Here is a 19,629-nt window from a genome sequence, read left to right on the forward strand (position 1 = left end):
GGGTGAGGCATGCGTATTTAAACAACGTTAAACGTGGTCCAACTCTTCTCCTTAAACCCACACCGTCATGCTGTCCTTGTTTTCACTCGGGGATGTTATTAAATTACAGACATTGTGTCCGCGTTTATATTTCTGCACATGTTAACTTCAGCTGGTGCCCAAATCTTCAGCTTCCAAATATAGAAATTAACATTTCTGCTTCATACTGATACTGAAAATGTATCAGGAGTGCGACCTCAGTGTTTTCAGTTATGGAGCTTTTATTTTCGTAATCACTCCCTTAATTTAAAAAAAAAAAAAAAAAAAAAAAAAAAAAGTGTAGTAGTGTAGTAATTGAACTTCCTTGCGAAGCGTGACGTTTTTTACTGGAGGAGGACCTTGAAGAAAATGAGGTCCCCCCCCCCTTCTTCCCTTCTCTGTCGCTCGCTCTCTCCACGTCCACACACGCCACAGGTAGTCCTGGTATAGGGGAAAGGGAGTCAGACTGCGAGGCTTTAGGTTGCAGCATCTCTCTTTCCCTTTTCAGCCTTTTGCTTTTGTTTTTTGTTGTTGTTTCGGCTCTGATTCTGCTGCGGTCTTTTCTGTGCGTAAAAGTTGCTGACTGCCCTGAAAGTGTCCATGCGGATACGACAAAGTTTTTGTGCCACGTTTTACAACGCGGAGTAGCATCAGTCGATTTTGTTTTGGAGTTTTTTTGTCCTCCCTATTCAGGACGGATTTGTGTAGACTGAAAGCTTCCTGAAATCTCCGAGATAATCTCCAGATATCACAATGATACTCCGGGTCCTCGCCCTGGCCTGCGGTCTCTGCTGCTTGGGTCTTACCTCCGTCATCGCAGACGTACTAAAAGCCGAGGTAAGTGAATTGGAGGTACATTTACTTCATTCAGTGCACATTTATGGAGGCTACACGTTCATTTCTGCATGTGCAATACGAGCTGCAGCGTGTCTGCATTTTCAGGTGTGTTTTCCTCCCACAGTATTTGTGAAACTGTCTGTGTTTGCTCACTTTTTTAAAGAGTTGAGGTTTCCATGTACTTAAAGCACGTATTACCAATAACTGTATAGTAATCTATTACTGTGACACTCCAATGACCTTTACTCCCTATAACTTTATAAATGTTAGTAGGTTTTTTCCACTAAAAGCTGCCACAGTTCATGTTTATTTTCTCCTCTTCAAACAGCCTGACATTTTTTTCCAAGAACTTCCCAACCTTTATTTTTCCATCCAGGGGGAAAAAAGCCATGAGTCAAAAGTTTTCAGCAGTAAGTGGCAAAGACCCAGCCATGCAGTGGCTGTGTACAGTGTGGAAATCTCAGCTGAGCTGCTTTGTTCTGAGAAAAAGAAAGGGGGGGTTACTGTGGTTGTACTAAGGGGGAGGGGGTTAATGGTTTTCATTGTGCAGGCTGCACAGGCAGCACGGACGGGAAGCTGGTGAGGCTGGACATGATGCACAGAGGTGTCACTACGGAAGAGTGCAGCTTTCTTCTGAAGAACTTATTCTGCCATCAGATCTCCAAAATAATTGAGTGCAAGCACCATGGGTGGTTGTAGTCTCAGTCCATTTATGCCCAACATGCCTACTAAAAGTTCCAGTTTACCATAACGTCATCGGTCAAAAGTACATTTATGTGACTATTTATGGTGCAGTTTCCCTTCTGGGTGACATTCAGGCACGCTGCAGTCTACCATCCACTTCCTATAACGGACAGGATGCACCATTTATAGATTTTAATGTGAAATTTGAGTCATCCCAATTGTGCAAAAAAAGTCATTTCAATTTACGAGAGTGTTTTGCAGCTCTGTGCGGAGACGCGAAGCACGAAGGAGGACCTTAGTCACTGACCACAAGTTGCTGGCGTGTGAGTCAAGCCAGACAAGGTGGATAACTCAGAGTCAGACAGTTTATAAGACGCCGCAGGCTGCTGTCCCGTGGCGAACACGGTGATGAATGTCTGTAAACAAAGTGAGAAAACACGGCTGTTTACTTCAGCATCGCCTCTCACAGCCAGAAAACACCAACGTAGCGATGTATCAATAACCCTCAGTGCAAAAAGAAACACGATCGGGTGAATTGCGACTGTCACGGCTGGCGATGGAGGCTGTGCACACAGTTTTAGTGTCAGACACAACAGCCAGCCCTGATGGAGAAGAAGGATAAGTTTTAATTATGGGTTGAGGATTACATCACCTAAGATCTGTATATGAAACCTGTGATCAAACAGGAGACTCATCTGTGTGGAGAAAGTAGAATAAACTCCTGCTGGAAAGATATGAGATGCAAAAGACAAAATAACAAGTGTGGAAAAACCAGAGCAGCAAAGACAAAATAACAAGTGAGTGACATCAGTGTTTACTTGAAGTGGCTGAAGCTCCTTTTTCTGAGGGGGGGGGGGTCAACAAACATAACTCATACTGAGTTTACGGGAATTTTGTGGTTTATCAGTGTTGCTCAACATGTTAACATCTCTCTGACAAACTAATCCTAATTTATCCAAGCTGAGTGAAAAGAGAAGCCCGGCTAACAGAGAAGTAAGACTTCCCCCTGTGCTCTGAAAATTAAACCACTTCTCCTGAAGTACCCACTTTTCCTTCCACCATCTGTTTTCATTCTCCCCCTTTTTTCTGCCTTCTCTATGGATTCTTGACTTAAATAAAATGCTTAGTTAGACCCTGTGAGCAGAGGAAGTGGGCAGCAATGAAAACAACAGACTCTTAAAAAGGATCTCTCCATTCTTGACTTTAAAAAAAAAAAATCTGGAGATTTCCTGTTGCCATCTGGAGACGCATGTCTTATGATCCTAGCAGCGGGTTTGTACAGATCTGGTCAAAACACATCTGGGTTCAATTCCCTTTATCTTGACTGGAGCCGCTGTTGATGTAGCATCAAAGGGAAGCCCTTGCTCGAGATCTGCTGCGTGCTGCTTTGACAGGCGGCAGCTGTCACCTAAGAGATGTCAAAATAATCAGCTGGACCAGGCCTAATGAGAAACTGATGGACTTCAAGAGAGAGCTGAGGGGCTATCTGTGCTGACCGGGCTAAGAAAATGGTCCGCCGGTAGAGGACATCAAAGAGAAATAGTTAACTGCGACGCTAATGGAGGCTTCAATTAAAGCTATTTTTAACTTAAAATAGATGCAGTTTAAAACTGCACTCTTACTGTTTTTGGTCTCAGGTGCTCAGCTGATTGAAGGCCAGATGTGCTGTGACAAAACCGAGCTTGAAGACTTATGAAAAAAATAAATACATTCCAGTACTATTTGACATATAAACGATTTTTAAACAGCTGCTTTACGTATGCTTTGGAACAAAACCTTCATTTTGCATTAAATTAAATCATCGGAGATCGTTGAAAAGACTAAGATGTTCTACTTCATTAAATATATATGTTTCCTTTTATTTCATAGAGTAACATTTGTAAACTCTTAATAAATTAATAATGTAGCTTCTTTATAATTCAGTAAGTCTCTTTTTACAGCCTAAAAGTATAAATCAGAAACTTGATTCCAACGGTTTACTAAGAAAGACAAAGAAAAACAACACAAAGACACTATTACAAGTAAAAGCATACAATAGGAAATGCACACAAACATCATCCTGTTAACACAACTGTTCTTACCGTTAATAGCAGAGTATTTGGGAAGTTTGGCAGAACAGAAAGTGGACCCAGTAGATCGAGGCTGTACCTACTTGAGCCAGTATTTCCCAGTAATAACAATCCCTACGATACAACACTATATGGACAAATAATCATTAGCCACCTACACGTTACACCTACAGGAGCTGCAGCTTCGGCCATGAAGCTCCTGGTGCACAGTCTATGTGCTGATGTTAATGCCAGAGGAGCTTTGGAGCTCTGCAGTTACTGAGTCAGCAGAGTGTCTGTGACTTTTACACACTGTGAGTTGTTGTGGTTCCTAAATGCCTCCACTTTGCAATAATTCACTGATAATCAGCCTCTGTTGAGGTGGCGGCGGAATATCTTGGAGAGAAGAAATTTAAAAGCTGACTTGTTGCAAAGGTGGCGTCCTGTTACAGCGCCACACTTGAATTCAGAACGACCCATTATTCCACAAATGTTCGCAAAAGCAGACTTTGTGGTTAGATGTTTGATTTTATACACCTGAATGTAAAGATTCAGAGGTGTCTCCTGATACTTTTGTCCACACAGTGCAAATATTAACTACAGTTGTAACAAAAATCGAATAAAAAGTCGAATATGTTCCCTCTGAAAATAAGAAAGAGAACTTTAGTAGAACTGTGCTGTGGTCCAGAGTGTAGAGACAGTCCGGTAAATATTTCTATAAAGCTGTCGGGCATCAGTATAATAGTGTTTCACCATAACCAAAACCTCCGGTGAGTGCATTTTATGACCTGTTTGACCAGGAAGACACATGAAAGCAGACAAAACTTTGCACAGAGCTGCTGTGAGTGCTAACTGGGTCAGAGACGCCAAGAAGTGAAGCAATGAGAGGTTCAGCCGCTCATGAGCAGAATTCTCAGTTTTTTCCGTTGGCACACGGCGAGAGGAACAACTGACTCAGTCCCTCAACTTTAAATTCAACCATACTCCTAACCTCTCTCTCTCTCTCTCTGTGTCTGTGCCCACTCTCTGTCCTTAATGCTTTTACCTTTCCCTCTTTAATGTAACTAACGCTGCACTTTAAATCATCTTCTGCTGCCCTCGTTGCTCTGGTCAGTCTGTTTTCTTCGCTCATTCCTGCTGAGATTTTAAAGACAGGAAAATTTAGTCTTCATCAATAAAAGTCAAAGAGGCAGCGTTTAGTGTTTTAGCAGCAGTGCAGTGGACAGAAGGGCGCGATTTAACATTGTTTAAGAGAGAACTGCTCTTCATAAATGGTTAAATATGTCAGTGAAACTCACACCATTGTCCTTCTTGTTATTGTTGTCTGTTTTTTTTATTGCACAAATAGAAAAAAAATCCCATATGATGCTTCTTCCTCTGAAGAGGAAGTTTCTTCATCGCTTTGTTTTTGACCACAAGAACTATAAATGCTCCTGGAATTTTTTTCTTAACTCTAGTTCATGACATCGTGAGGAAGTTGTGGCCGGGTTTACGTCTGTGTGCGCACCTCCAGTCTCATGAGAGTGCACCCACATGGCCTGTGATGGACAACTCTATGTTCAGACATGATAGAGATGTTGTGTTGATAAGTGGAAAAGTTCCTGTTGTGAGTAATGGTATTTAAATTGAAGAATGTAGGCCTAAAAGTAGAGACAAGAAAGTGAACCATGAGTAAGAGAATCTGTGATCACAGAAGCAAAACTGACCGCACCTTTGAGTTCCAGTGTGTCGCCGTGTCTGCGTGCCAGCATTTTGGCTCCATGTGGGGAAGACTTTACAAAGAAATGAAAAAAAAAATCAGATTTTTGGCTTCAAAAAAGCGGGAAAGTATAAAGGAAGAAGATTTCTGACCAACAAAAACCAAAGCGGCAGTGGTGACCAGGTGATAGTCACAGTGCCAATATTTGCACAGTTTGAGCTCTGAAAGATAAGAGCATCCTGTCTCGGCACAGATGTTTCCATTGGAAATGGAATGGGATGAGTTGCTGTGACAGCTCAGGCATTGCAAAGGATATCACATAGGGCCATCTCTGTGTGCTGCGTCCCAGAAAAATAACCTTGCGTGCTTTTGGGTACAAAACTGTGAGACTTTTCTAAAGATTATGAAAAAAAGCCCGATGAGTTCCTTTGATAAGATGACGCCAAGATAGCTCCGTCCTCACAATCAGGGGTTTTTTTCTACTTCAAAATGGGCCTCTGGAAGCACGATTGGTCTGCATAAGGCCAGGCAATGAGTCTTGGTTCACAGAAGTCTGGGCATTTTTCTGGTATTTCTGGCCTTTCGATGAACAACAGTGTATTTTATGACGTGAGGAAATGAAGCCTGATTTTAAAAATGATCAAAGCAAAAACTTCTTTAGTTGGTGCCAAAACTGTTTATATGGAAATGTCCATAAAAGAGCAGGGAGCAGGGAGTTTACAGTGCTGGGATACGGGGCTGCACGAGTGCAAAAGGTGACTGCCAGTCTCCACAAGCTTGGCAGAAAACGAATATTCCAGCAGGATAACGATCAAAAACACACTCCCAACAGCACTCGAGAGTTTCTAAAGAAGAAAAGAAATGCAGCTCTGAGCTTTAAAAGTATGTTTCCTCAATTTCAGGGACTTGCTTCGAGCTTAATACGTGGCCATCTAATTTACAGTGAAGGTTAAAATTGCAGCTGAACATTTTAATTCTATCTTTAATCTGTAGATTGTTGAAATTACAGGATATCGTTGAGAAATCCTCTGCCAAAACCAATGATCCAGATTCAAACTAAAATGCTGCAGTTTGTTCTTCCTCCGTTTTTCTCCAACTCTTCTGTGACCAGACGCCACCAATATCCCAGCAAACATTTTGGTGCTGAATAACCAAGTCATAATCTAGTCACGGTTGAAAAATAGTTCACCTGGACACTTGGAATATAGAAAATAGGAAAAGTTTTCTTTAAAAAACTTAAGAAAAAATGCCTCAATAATGAGTCAATCTCATACCTTCACTTTTTTGGGCCTACCACCTACTGAGCTAACTGTACCATCATTTTAGATAAACAAACTCCTAACCCTGTGTACTAACCCTATTATTTGTCGTTGTTTAAAAAACGAAGACAAATGCATTTAATTCCTTCTTTGCTGCATTTTTCACTTTTTAAGAAACAGTCTGACCCGAGTTCTATTGTCCTGGGAAACAACATCAACATCCATCTGTCTACGGTTTTTGGCGTCTTATCACAACCAGTGGGGACATCAGATTTTAAATCATGTTTGTTGGGATACTTCGTCCTCTTTCTTTAATGGAAAAAAAAATAGTGAAAAATGTCACATCAGTTCTGCCAGACCCCAAAGTGAAGTGTTTTCCTCATCAGTCTCATAAGTCATCATAAGTCCAGCAGATATGTAAATGACACAGAAGAAGAGCAAAAACACCATGGGAGCTGGAACAACTGCATTTTAAGCAACTGAATCAATCTATGATTAACTATCGATAGAGGGACAGAGTGGAGCTACATCGTGCAGCTTTACCAACTTTTCCACTACATTACATCAGTTGTGTTTCTGTGCATTATATGTTCAGACCACACGTCACTACACGGGCTCAAAGGTGTGTTTACCAACCACCAGCAGCAGCACTTTGACCACACGTGGCTGTGTAGCCAGGTAATTGGCTACCCACAGGCCAACAATACCAGCCATGTACAAATCTTAATAAATAGAAGCTTTGATGGTGGCTGCAAGGGAGTTCCACAGAGGCGAGGTGCATGCTGGGATACCTGGCGCTGCGACCGGAGGTGGTGGCGGTGTGTGGAGTAGTTTGGGACTAGAGGAGAGAAGTGGAGGTCCTCACAGTGTGGGAGAGACTTTCATGCAGTGGAGCGGAGAGTGTTTTTATAGAAGCAGACGCTTCACCGCACTGGAGCCACAGGGCACACTAGTCGTATTTAGTGGAGAGGCAGAGAAAGTAAATTTGGTTGGTTAGTGTTAGAGAGTCAGAGGATAAAATACATTTACTAGATGTTTAAATAATCCGACTGAATATGCAAAGATAGGGAGAAGGGGGATAAGTCGACTCTCTGCGGGTTGACATAAGTGAACCTTGTTCTCTGGCCTCTCTGCCCACCACATGACTAACAGTAGCTGTGTGTGCACAGGCTGTGGATGGCCCAGTTGTTGCCCAGTTGCTCCTTTTCCATCCATGGTTTGCCCTTCGCTTGCTCGAGGCAGGCTTGAAGAGAAAACCAGGACATATGGTGGAACAAGAGAGATATCTGAGGTTTAGATGACGCTAACGAAGGAATTCGGGGTAATTCCACTGGCTTAATTTGTGGTGGGGATAAAAATTTGTTTTAACTCTGTCTGTGCACATATATAATTGGAAACACACACTTCAAGATGCATTTAGCTTCAACAAGGGAGTCAGGAGATGATGAGTTAGCTACAGCTCCAGTGTCTGATAGTCAAATGTGAAGCTACAGCCTTTTTTATCTGACACGAAACTGACTTAAGAACCTTTTATCAACACCAGCTGTGATGTTTGTTCATTAGAACGTGTTTAAGCTAGCTCCAGATTACACTTTACTCTTAGAATTACGTTCAGCTTACCAGCATACTGTCATCACTATTTTCAGTATTAACAGAACATAGTGATAAAACAACATCCGCTATGTATGGTGACAACTTTAAATTGCTTATCCAGATTTTTTTAGAAACTCATTTAGAACTTTTTTGTAGTAATTTTAGCTAGCTATTTCAACCGTTTGGTTAGCGATTTTGTTTTCTATCATCATATTTTTAGCTAGCAATTGCAATGTATTTTTAGTTAAAATTGATTTTTTATTCATAAGGTCAAGTATGTTTATTAGCATTTTTTATTTATTTAACCATACAGTTTTAAATGCGCCCGGGTACTTGAGAGCAGTTTTAACACTTTCTGTATTGGCTAACAATTTAGCTACATGTTTAGCTAGCTGTTTCAACCATTTGTTAGACATTTTGACCTTTATATGTTGACTCAGATTATGCATATTAGGATGTCTATTTATAGCCAAACATGGTTAAAACCTTGACGTCATTTCCCGGATCAAAATAGTTTGTGGTCCATGATGGCATAGACTAAAATGTGGACGGACGGATGTTGACGTTGTTTCCGTGTCGTGCAGAGATCTACGCAGAGCAGTTTTTAGAAAGCGAGAAGCACAGATTACTGCCATAAAAGGATTAATACATCTATCCTTTGTGGCACAAACCCACTCATACAAACATACACACCCACTATCTACCATATCGTGTGTGTTATTTATGGCTGTGAACAGATAGCTGCCTTTAGCTCACCTGGTTAAGCAGGTGTGTACCATGTTAATTTATTAACATTCATTTACATCTAAATTCAAGGCAGCGTTCAAGAAGTACCTTAAACCAGTGTAGAGGTTGCTCAGCTCAGCTTTTTAGTTAGTTTAGCTTCTGTCTACAAATGGGTAAACAACTACTTACTGTCAGCTATTACCTATTAGCTCTTTGAATTTTCTTTCTCCTAGCAAGTAGGAGTGCCATCGAAGGTGTCATCTGACTTTTCTCCCCTTTCCCCCATTGTCAAACTTCTCCATTACAGTGGCCCAGTTTTTGACCACCAGCAGCAGGCAGTGGAAAGAAAAGACTGGCCTTTAGTGTGTAAAGATAAACAGTGGTGGTTTCGGTTGGCAAGAGCACAGATAGACAGACAGCGAGGAGGACAATAGACACAGACAGTGGCAAAGGGATCTTAAAGTTAAAGCTTTGAGGAGCCCAAATGTTCCTGAAGATGTTTTTTTTCCACCCTCGTGACAGCTGTATTTGGCAGCGATCGTCTAGACAGAGTTCTGGGTCATTGTGACAAAGATGACATCAGTGTTTTATTTGGCTTTCAATTCCTCTCTCATGCCTCCTTATGACCCCACAACAAAGTTTCCCGTTACAAGTCCAGCAAAAATCAAGGGGACATTTGAGGGTTTGATGTTAGCTTTAAAGAAACCATAAACTGGGTAATGTCACAGTCACATGAAGAAAAGACAATAAATTTAGCATGCTGAGTTACCTCAGTGTGTGTTGGCTGCTGAAGAGGGAGGTTAAGCAAGACAGCATGGTACACAAAAACCCACTCATACACCCACACACACCCATTATCTGCCATACAATGTGTGATGTACAGCTGAACTAAGAGAAGCAGGTCCAAACAAGCTCAGAAAGTTGACTGGAATTAGACAAACACCCACAGGCTCATACGGGAGGCCAGTCCCTTCTTTTCTGTTGACTAAGATGTTTTTTGGTGTTTTCAGGTGGTTTTTACTGTTGTTTTTGGCCCATCTGATGAAGTCAAGGAGAAAGTAAAACAGAAAGATTTCAACAGCAATTATATGCCCAATAGAAAATAAAAGCCTCCTATAGCAACAATATTATTTTAGCAAATAAATTAATTTTTTTTACAAGCTTGAAGTTTTCCTTTTTGTGAGCATGGTTATACGAGCACACTCAGCACTTACTCTACACCCACGCATCAGTAGATTTCTAAGGTTTATGCGTAGTGGGAGTGTGATTTTTCAGTTCTTCTCAGATGAAAATACTGTACCCACAAACTTTCTTGCATTATAGAAATATGTTAATCCAGCTTATTGTGTGTTTTACAATTTGTGTTTTCTTTATGTTTCAGTTACTTATTTCATCCAAAAAATGTGAAAAACATGCATTTGTGTGACTCAAAAATCACAAAGTAAATTACCAATCAAGGTCTCTGTCACTTAGGCCAGGAAGCTAGCAGTCGTCAACCCCCACAGCAACATGTTGTCACGAGAGAAACGTATGTTTTCCCTCTGTAGTTGGAGAATAGTTGCTCGTTGACGCTGGGTGTGACTGCCACATTTGCCATTCGCATCAAAGATGCTGAGTTGTCTGCAAACACTTGCCAACTACTTGCCAACCAGTATTAAAATGTGTGGAGTCCACACTGGAAAATGAGACAGTTTGCCTTCAAAATAAAAGTTGTATTTTACCACTGAACACATTTGAAAAGGTGCAACTTTTATTGTCTTGGTTTCCAGTTTGCACTTTTCACAGTTGTCTGGAAACACTTGTCTGCAAGTGTTTCCAGACAAGTTAATATCTTCCACGCAAACTATGGGCAACTTCCATAACTGACATGTCTCATTTGCACCTAAAAGTTACGTGTTTCTTGATGACAAAATGACACCACTTTGACTGAAAATGCTCAGGCTAACACTACTGAGTTTCTAAAACTGAATACCTACAAGACAGTTCTTCTTTTCAGTGAAGCATCAGTATTTAGCTTAGTCCAGCTAGTCAGAAAATGATTTGTGAAGTAAAGGTGTTATTCAACTTTTATTTCTCTGTCTCTCCATCAGGCTTGGCTGCAGCAGTATGGCTACCTGCCTCCGGGTGATGTGAGAGCGCAGGCCATCCGCTCACCAGACACCATCAGTAAAGCGATATCCGCCATGCAGAGTTTTTACGGACTGACCGTCACTGGCTCCATAGACACCAACACAATAGAGTGAGTCCTGGTTTACATTAAAGATAACAGCTTGGCCTCCGATTATTACAGGTGAATAGCGGACTGTCACATTCTTTATACATTTTTGGATAGAAGCGGCTGTGTGAGGACCTAAAATAGCCATTATTAAAGACCTAATAACCACAACTTCTTCAGAGGAGTCCACAAACTTTCTGGATTAAAACTGAAAGTGTTACTTTTGTGTTTCCAGGGCGATGAAACGGCCGCGATGTGGCGTTGCTGACAAGTTTGGGCCAGTGCTGAAGAGCAACCTGAGGAGAAAGAGATATGCTGTGCAGGGTCTGAAGTGGGACAAGTCCGAGGTGACCTTCAGGTCAGAATTCACCTACACTATCCAGTGATTTGGTTTTACTTTTCAACTTTTACATAGGACTTTGAATTTATTCTGGAAATATGAAGTTTATTGTGTTCTAGCTCAAGAAAACACAGTGACTAATGCTAATCACAAATTGTTATTATTGATGTAAGCTGATTCATTTCTCTTTGCTTCTCCAGCATAGAGAACTACACCCCTAAAGTTGGCCAACGCGCCACGTTTGACGCCATTCGAAAGGCCTTCAAGGTGTGGGAGAGCGCCATCCCACTCACCTTCAGAGAGATCCCCTTCAGTCAGATCAGAGGCTCACCTGATAAGTACGCAGACATCATGCTCTCCTTCGCAGAGGGATTCCACGGCGACAGCACACCGTTCGACGGCGAGGGTGGTTTCCTAGCTCACGCTTATTTCCCCGGTCCAGCCATTGGTGGAGACACACACTTTGACCTTGCTGAACCTTGGACCACTGGGACGGTCGATCAGGGAGGTAAGAGAAAGAAGAGAAGAGGGTGAAAGGTTGAAAAGAAGAGGACAAGACAAACTTTGTGTATTGCAGATTGTTTGAAATCATGAAAACGTTAGTTTCAGGACTTTGACCAGTGCTTTCTGCAACGTTATGATCTTCTCTTTGAAGGTAACGATGTTTTCCTGGTCGCTGTCCACGAGCTTGGTCACGCTCTGGGTCTAGAGCACTCCAACGACCCCGCTGCCATCATGGCCCCCTTCTATCAATGGTTTGACACCGAAAACTTCCAGCTCCCTGATGATGACCGCAGAGGAATCCAGGCAATTTATGGTGCGTTGGTTTACTAGAAGAAACAGGCATTTATTTATTAATGAACCAACTTTCTTAGTGACACTTACTCCAATACTTTATGAGACTCCCCTCTTTGAAGCTGTTGGGTACTTTTTTTACTAACAAACCCCATCAGTGCCATGGCCGATATGTAAAAGTAGACATAGATATATGTTTTGTAAACTGGTGTTTTTAAAGTCTGCTTTTAGAGGCAGAAGGGACCATATTTCTGTGTAAAGTTAAGAGTTCTTCCTAATTAGCTAAAGCTAGCAAGCTCAATCCATAAACTACGCTATATGGACAAATAATTGGGCCGCCTACACGTTGCACCTACGGGAGCTGCTGAGCTATGGGAAAATCATGCCATGAAGCTCCCAGTGCACAGTTGGTGTGCTGATGTTAATGCCAGAGGAGCCCCGAACTCTGCAGTTATGGAGTCTGCAGGGTGTTTTTCACTGAGCCCGTTCTGTGACTTCATGTGGTCTTCCACTTTGTGGATTCATTGCAGTGGTTCATGAAACTTTTACTTGGCAATAAAACCACTTACAGCTGATGGTGGAATATCTAGGAGTGAAGAAACTTCACAAACTAACGTGTTGTAAAGGTAGCATCCTGCTACAGAACCATTTTCAAATTCATTGAGCTCTTTAGAAAAACCCATTCATTTATAAAAAATTAGTAAAGTAGACTATATGGCTGACAACACCTGAACTCAAAGATTACGAGACTGTGTGGCCCCTGAATTATCTACACAATGCGACGCTAACAAGTAAAAACTAACAATTAAAACAATGTCCTTGAAAAAATATGTCTAAACAACAAAACCTTCTTTCACTGTGTCAGCATTGTTCTTTTTTAGTTAAATTTAAGACGAATATTGAGTAAGTGCAATAAATCATCATGTTAAATACTGCAATATGTAGCAAAACAAAAAGAAGTTCTAAGCATAATTAAAAATAGATTTTTTTTTTTTTTTTTTTTTTTTGCGGTCCTGCAAATTAAGCATGTTTCACTTCTCTCTCTGATCATAGGATCAAAGTCTGGAGCTCCTCCTCCTCCTCCTCGTCCCACTAAACCCTCCAATCCCGACAAGCCGGATCACGGCCCTGACGTCTGTGATGGACACTTTGACACCATCGCTGTCCTCAGAGGGGAAAAGTTTGTATTTAAGGTACAAAAGACGGTTTCTTTGAGTTGGGGCAGTGCTGTGTTTTCAGTGATATAACCCAGCAGATAAAAATGCACAATCCTGAGCTAATTCTGAAAAATCAACATTTTAATCGATGTTAGAAATATTAGGAATCTTGACTACAGCTTGTAGAGGAATCGGAATCAGAATATTTTATTTATCCCTAAGGTCACAAAATGTAATAATAGTAACTATGTAAACTAAATTAAATAATACAATACATCACAAAGTTACACAATATAAGAAATAGCTCTTATATATACAAATAGCTCATTTATAAATATCCAAAATATTACGGAGATTAAATTATATTTGATGGAAAGTTTACTTTAAACTGTAAATCTTTGTTGTTTTCGCTGTAGACAATGTGCAAAAGGGTGTAACTACATTTCTTATGTTGTTCAGTGGTACATTTGGGTAATCTCATAAGTTTTAATTATTAATGATTTGGTTGTTTAATGGGTCGATCGGTTCCCGTGTATCTTTTCAGGACAAGTGGTTTTGGCGTCTGCGCAACAACAAAGTGCTGCCTGGCTACCCGATGCTCATAAGTCACTTTTGGAAAGGCCTGCCATCAAACATCAATGCCGCTTACGAGAGGGATGATGGAAAATTTGTCTTCTTCAAAGGTAGGTTCCATGTGGGATCAGTGAGGAACCAAATTTATGATGACTGCTGCTGCAGCTGTTGCATGTGTTCTACGCTCTGATCAGGCTGAACTGGTCTGTTTTCAATCTTTGTTCTTTTTAACTTCCAGGTAGCAGATACTGGGTTTTCAGTGAGTCCACTATGGACAAGGACTCTCCAAAGAGCCTGAAGGATCTGGGAACCGGTCTGCCCGAAGATAAGATCGACGCCGCTCTCTTCTACACGCCAACAGGACAGACGTACTTCTTCAAAGACTCTCAGTGAGTTTTCCTTTTCATTCACCGTTTGTTTTACTTTGTTTCCTAAATGAGAAGAAACCTTTCTCACAATATATGCAGCCTTATCTTATAAGGTATTTTTTAACTTTTTATATCATACCAAACCTCTTTTTGAGTCTGCATGTAATGTTAGGTGTTAGATTGATTTTTTTTTAAACTCTTTTTATACTTTTAATTCTTGTTATATCCTCATCAAATGGGTTTTACTGTGAAGCCTATACAACAGTATTTGTACACTTAAATTATTTGTTTTCATAAACATGAATCAATTTGAGTAAAATCCAACAGAAATATGTCAAATCAAAGTTTTATTTATTAAAATAATCGATCATTAAGGAAAATATACCTGAATGTATATCTACCAAGGAAGTTTAATTTGACCAGCTTCAGTTACATTGTGCTTATGTAACAAATTTACATGTATTCCAGTTAAAGGATCTAAGTTGAACATGTAACATGTTTTAAACATCTAAGTTAAAGGATTGTGGGCATAAGCATTTCTTAGGGTAAAATATGCTTTGCGAGCTCATCTGTGAACTTGTTAAAAATAAGCACTACTACTCATGCTGCCCTTTCTAACACACACAGTTGCAGATAGACATGAGAATTGATTTTTACCCCAGCAGTAACAGTAGGTTTTGTATTTTAATAACAACATAGAGGAAATATGTGAGGGCTGACTTGCATCAAGGCTCCGAGACATCTTAAAAGATCAAACTCCAGACCTAACATTGGTTTTATGATAAAATACAAACAGTTTGCTAATTAAAGGGGAAAAAAGCCACCATGAAGCGTCTCAGTGTTGGGCCGCTGACGTCTGTGTAAACAGCAAAGCATTGACCTCTGAGTCCCTGAACTCTGCTGCAGGGATGGAGCACAGCGCTCTATAAAGATACTCCCTGTGTTTGATGAGGAGCACTGTTTTTATATGCCAGTCCAATATCTTCCACACATGTTTAACTGGGTTGAGATGCTTAAAAGGCGTTAACGTATGATTCACAGCAGTCATATTCTTGCTCAAACCAGTGACTGATCATTCGTGCCTCGTGGACGGGGCTTTTGAAATCCTGGAAGAACCACACGTTTCGTCATTGCCTCGAGGGCTCAAGATTTTCCTTTAATTGGCCACCAATCTGCACATCCTGAGGCCATAGTTTTAAAAAAAATCCCACTTGTAAAGAGATGGAGCAACCCTTTAAAGTTTGATGTAGGATTACTGCCTATAATATGATTTAGAGTTTGAGTCCTCTGTTCTGACTCTGTTGCTAGAAGTACCCACCCGAAGCCGTTTCTTTCTTGCCTTTAACGTTTCCGTCATTTGCAGATATTACCGTTTCAACGAGAAGACTCGCAGAGTGGACAAAGATTACCCGAAGCCCATCAGCAAGTGGACCGGTGCACCAGATAACGTCAAAGCAACCATCATGAGTGAAGATGGATGTAAGGGTTTTTTAATTTGCTGCTTTCTTTTTTAGATCTCAGGTAGACTCTTTAGATTTTTGAAACAACAATAATCTCAGAATTAGTTTAAGAATGAAAATTATTGGATTGCAGCTCCATTGTTGACACTTAGAGAATCTCTGTAACCGTTTCGGATCCTGTTTCCACAGCTTACACCTATTTCTACAAAGCCAACAAGTACTGGAAGTTTAACAACCAGTACTTGAAGGTGGAGTCCGGCTACCCCAAGTCGGTGCTCAAAGACTGGATGGGCTGCGAGAACGAGGACCCCAAGAAGGGTCGCAAAGAGTCGGATTCGGTGAGCTGGGCCAATCCCCTGGCCGTGGTGATCCCCGTCCTTCTTCTGGTGCTGGTTGTCATCACTCTGGGAGCGATTTTGTTCTTCAGGAAGTACGGCACGCCCCGACGCCTCCTCTACTGCAAGAGATCCCTGCTGGACAAGGTGTAGACAGAGCAGCAGGTAGCTGACAGACTGCCGCAGAGGGACAGAAAGGGACGGAGCGAGGGCCGAGCGAGGATGGAAATCGAGAGGAAGAAGAAGAAGAAGAGAGAAACTGGAGAAAAACCTGAAGAAATGAGAGACAGAAGGGGGACATTTTTTAAAGTTTTTTGGGGTGGTTTGTAAGTGCCACAAAAAGGGGAAAACAAAACAATAAAGGCCCTTGAAACTGAAATCAGGAAAATGTATATTTGTATGTTAACTATTTACGTGTACTGTTGTGTGTTGAGAGATTAAGAAAATACCCGCAGTCTCACACAGAGGAGGGAGATATACAAAGACTCATCCTCATCAGCAGCTTGACCTGCCACCTCTCCCCTCTGTCCCCCATCTCATCCCATCCTTTCCCTTAACTGGACGACTCCACCTGAACTGCTGTCTGATTCACTTCTAATTCTGAAAACTGTGTTTCTGTTTGACTTTTACCAAGAAATTTGTCTCTGGTAACAGTGTTGGGATTTTTTTGAGGGGGGAGATTTAAAGTTTCAACATGACATTTTCCTCTTAAATCAGTGTTTCATTTTTCTTTTCTTTTTTTAACCAATAACAAGGCCTGGGAACTATGACCTCAGTACATAATAGTGATTTAAAGCATCCACAGCACTGAGAATACATCCAAGATTTCAATATTTTCTAATACAAATGACACAAAGTACTAATTCTGTTTTACAGCATTTACAATAACTGAGCTTTTTTTAATCTAAAATTGGTGTTTTGGGGGTGAATGTCCATATTTGTTAATGAAAGGTACTTAAATAGGCCTGATGCAGTCGGTACTGAGGTGTCATATCCTGACAGCGCTCTCTCTGTATAACTGTATGTAGTGGCTCTCTATGTAAAAGCACATTTCTTGTGCACAGTGTTAGTTTTGATTGATGCAGGCTTAAACATGCACACATGTGGGTTTGTAATTCAGGCTTCAGACCAAGTCTAAAAACCGAAACATGAACACGAAGGATTTTTTTTTACACTCAAACTTACAAACCAAACTCAGTGCAAGCAGTCAGATGGTAAAGATTATGTTTTTAAATGTGATGCTTTATCTCTTTTTTTTTTTTGAAGTACATTAATGTTAAATACGAGCAGAGCTGCAACATGGTGCAATTTTTAATTATGATTGTTTTCATGGAAATTGTTGTTATTATAAGTATGATTATTGTTATTATTGTTCTCTTGGAAAAGTTTGAATACTTTTTTTTTCTTTGTTTTTGCACATTGTCATTTGGAGTCCTGCTGGACAGAGGCATAACGTGACAATGATGGAAATGAATCCCAGTTTACATCCAGTGTGAGAAGAATTAGATCAGATCAGGGGGGTGAATGTGAGATATGGGATTTTTTTTTTTTGATTTTTTTTTTTTTCTTTTGTGATACCCAAAATAACCCAGATGTTGGCACAAGCAACTCTATTTATTAATGCGAATGGTGCTTGATTTTTTTTTTTTTACACCAGTCAAATCTAAAGATAAATTGATTTAATTCATAACAATGATAATGGTAATTATATTTATAATGATGATTTTATCAATAAAATTGAACAAATACTTTTTTCCTGCCTGTTCGCGTTTATATTTCATCGGATCGAGTGGAATTAAACTCTTTTCTACATTTTTCCCCATTCTTCACGCCACACTGATGCACAGTCTTAATAGTGATACCGGAAAAATGAAGGTTTACAGTAAATACCAATGTGTAGCTACTAGCCATTCGAGTAAAAGGTAAACGTAACCCAGAGGACACTTTTGTAGGTAAGAGTCAGGTAATGTGTAAAAAACTGAAGCACTGAGTGGATCTGAAGACGTTCGAGCTGTGAAGGTTACTCAGAGATGAGATTTAACAGTAAAAACAGTCAAAATTTAAAAAAAAAAAGGTAAGTTAATAACAAAAAAGGTTCTGTTGCCTTAAAAAGATGAAATTGCTAGCAAACAGTACAGTTAAACTAATAAGCTCAACAGATGCTAGTTTACAGTTTAAGTATCTGGTGAATGAAAAGATGCAAATGATCAGATTCAGAGTTTGAAATTTCAGGCTTACAGTGCAGTTAAACAAGAGACATTGTTGGCTTGTCACACCAGATGAATGAGATCACTGAGTGGTAGCTGAATGTGATCACTAATGGTAAGTCCACACCGAGCATCACAGGTGGGCATGGTGAAGTCAGGTGTGTCAAACATATGACCACAAGGCTAGAAAATGCTTCACCCACGGTCTAATCTACCCCACGGGAACGCTTTGGAAAACGTGAAAATGCTGAATATTTAACTGACACAGAGACACACGATCTGCCGTAATATACCAAAGTAAACAAACTAAATAAACTCTTACATGACAGACATTTTTTATTGAATAACTTTTTTTTTCTTTTTTTTTTTTTACTATTGGTTGGTTTCACAAAAAAGGGCTTACTTAAAGCGTAAGCCCAATGCAACGCTCTCAGTAATATATTACTGATATTGCACTTCTTTTTCTTAAGACATGGCATTGATTAAATTCATAGTTACATTTTACACGGAATGAAAGGGGACCACTCTCTTTTTGTTTTTATAGGTTATAAGATAATAGTTAAGATCGAGCTGAACTCTATTTGGCCCCCTTTGCAAAGTGAGTTTCACACCCTGTCCATCTGGCCCAGCTTTAGAGGTACGTCAGTAAACAAGGTTTGACAACAGCAATCAAAATGTGTGCCAGCTGATGCCATATTATTTCACTGCCATGTCTCCTACTAAATTTGTCCTTCTTATAGAGAAAACTGGTTGTTTGGGAGGGTTACATCATTCCTGCTGCCTTCAGTTTCAACTTCTGCTGTCTCCAGATCAACATCTGTGGTTTTCTCCTCCTGTTTTTTTCCATTCAGGGGGGTTTTTTGTGTTTCATTTCATTATATGCTCTTGTGTGGGACAAAAACAGTCATCAGAACTGAACTGAGGTGATTACGCTCTTACTGCAGTGTTCCTGTGTTTTCATGCACAGCCTTAGAGAAAGTGAAAAAAGCTGTCTGATTTCCGTTGTGCACAACCATCTAAAATCTGTTGTAAGTGTCTCTATAAGCTCTAGCCATGAGTGAACAAACGCTGTGGACTAACACAACAAACACCTTAAACATCCTTCGACCTACAGTAAGTGTTCTCTGCAGCCTGCAGAAGCAGAGAAAACACAGCGCGGTGCTGGGCCTTCAGAGGAGAAAGGGCGGCACAAAAACAAAGACGGGGAAAAAAGAGAAAAGAGAGAGAGATATGTGTCAAAGGTCATGTGTCACTTTTGAATTAATAAAGGGCTTTCACCAGGTTTGAGCCTGCTGCAGGAGAGCCTTGTGCAGCT

The 19,629-nt window shown here is 40.5% G+C and overlaps 1 protein-coding gene across 1 annotated transcript; it reads left to right on the plus strand.

The window, feature by feature from the left end:
* Positions 1-407: 407 nt before the first annotated feature.
* Positions 408-17,860, plus strand: mmp14a (matrix metallopeptidase 14a (membrane-inserted)). The gene is made up of 10 exons (XM_031729734.2): positions 408-855; positions 10,955-11,103; positions 11,315-11,437; positions 11,620-11,927; positions 12,075-12,236; positions 13,268-13,407; positions 13,916-14,054; positions 14,183-14,333; positions 15,676-15,791; positions 15,962-17,860. The coding sequence occupies exons 1-10, from the start codon at positions 772-774 to the stop codon at positions 16,258-16,260; spliced, it is 1,671 nt and encodes a 556-aa protein (XP_031585594.1). The 5' UTR covers positions 408-771; the 3' UTR covers positions 16,261-17,860.
* The last annotated feature ends 1,769 nt before the right edge of the window (positions 17,861-19,629 follow it).

This window comes from Oreochromis aureus, linkage group 3 (genome assembly GCF_013358895.1).
Source record: "Oreochromis aureus strain Israel breed Guangdong linkage group 3, ZZ_aureus, whole genome shotgun sequence".
Lineage (NCBI taxonomy): Eukaryota > Metazoa > Chordata > Actinopteri > Cichliformes > Cichlidae > Oreochromis > Oreochromis aureus.

What these genes read in the sequence shown, in the direction of transcription:
- mmp14a (XM_031729734.2), top strand. Translation starts at nt 772, where the DNA reads ATGATACTCCGGGTCCTCGCCCTGGCCTGCGGTCTCTGCTGCTTGGGT. An exon ending in TGGGACGGTCGATCAGGGAG is followed by an intron (nt 11,928 to 12,074) that starts GTAAGAGAAAGA and finishes TTCTCTTTGAAG; the next exon opens with GTAACGATGTTTTCCTGGTC. An exon ending in AAAATTTGTCTTCTTCAAAG is followed by an intron (nt 14,055 to 14,182) that starts GTAGGTTCCATG and finishes TTTAACTTCCAG; the next exon opens with GTAGCAGATACTGGGTTTTC.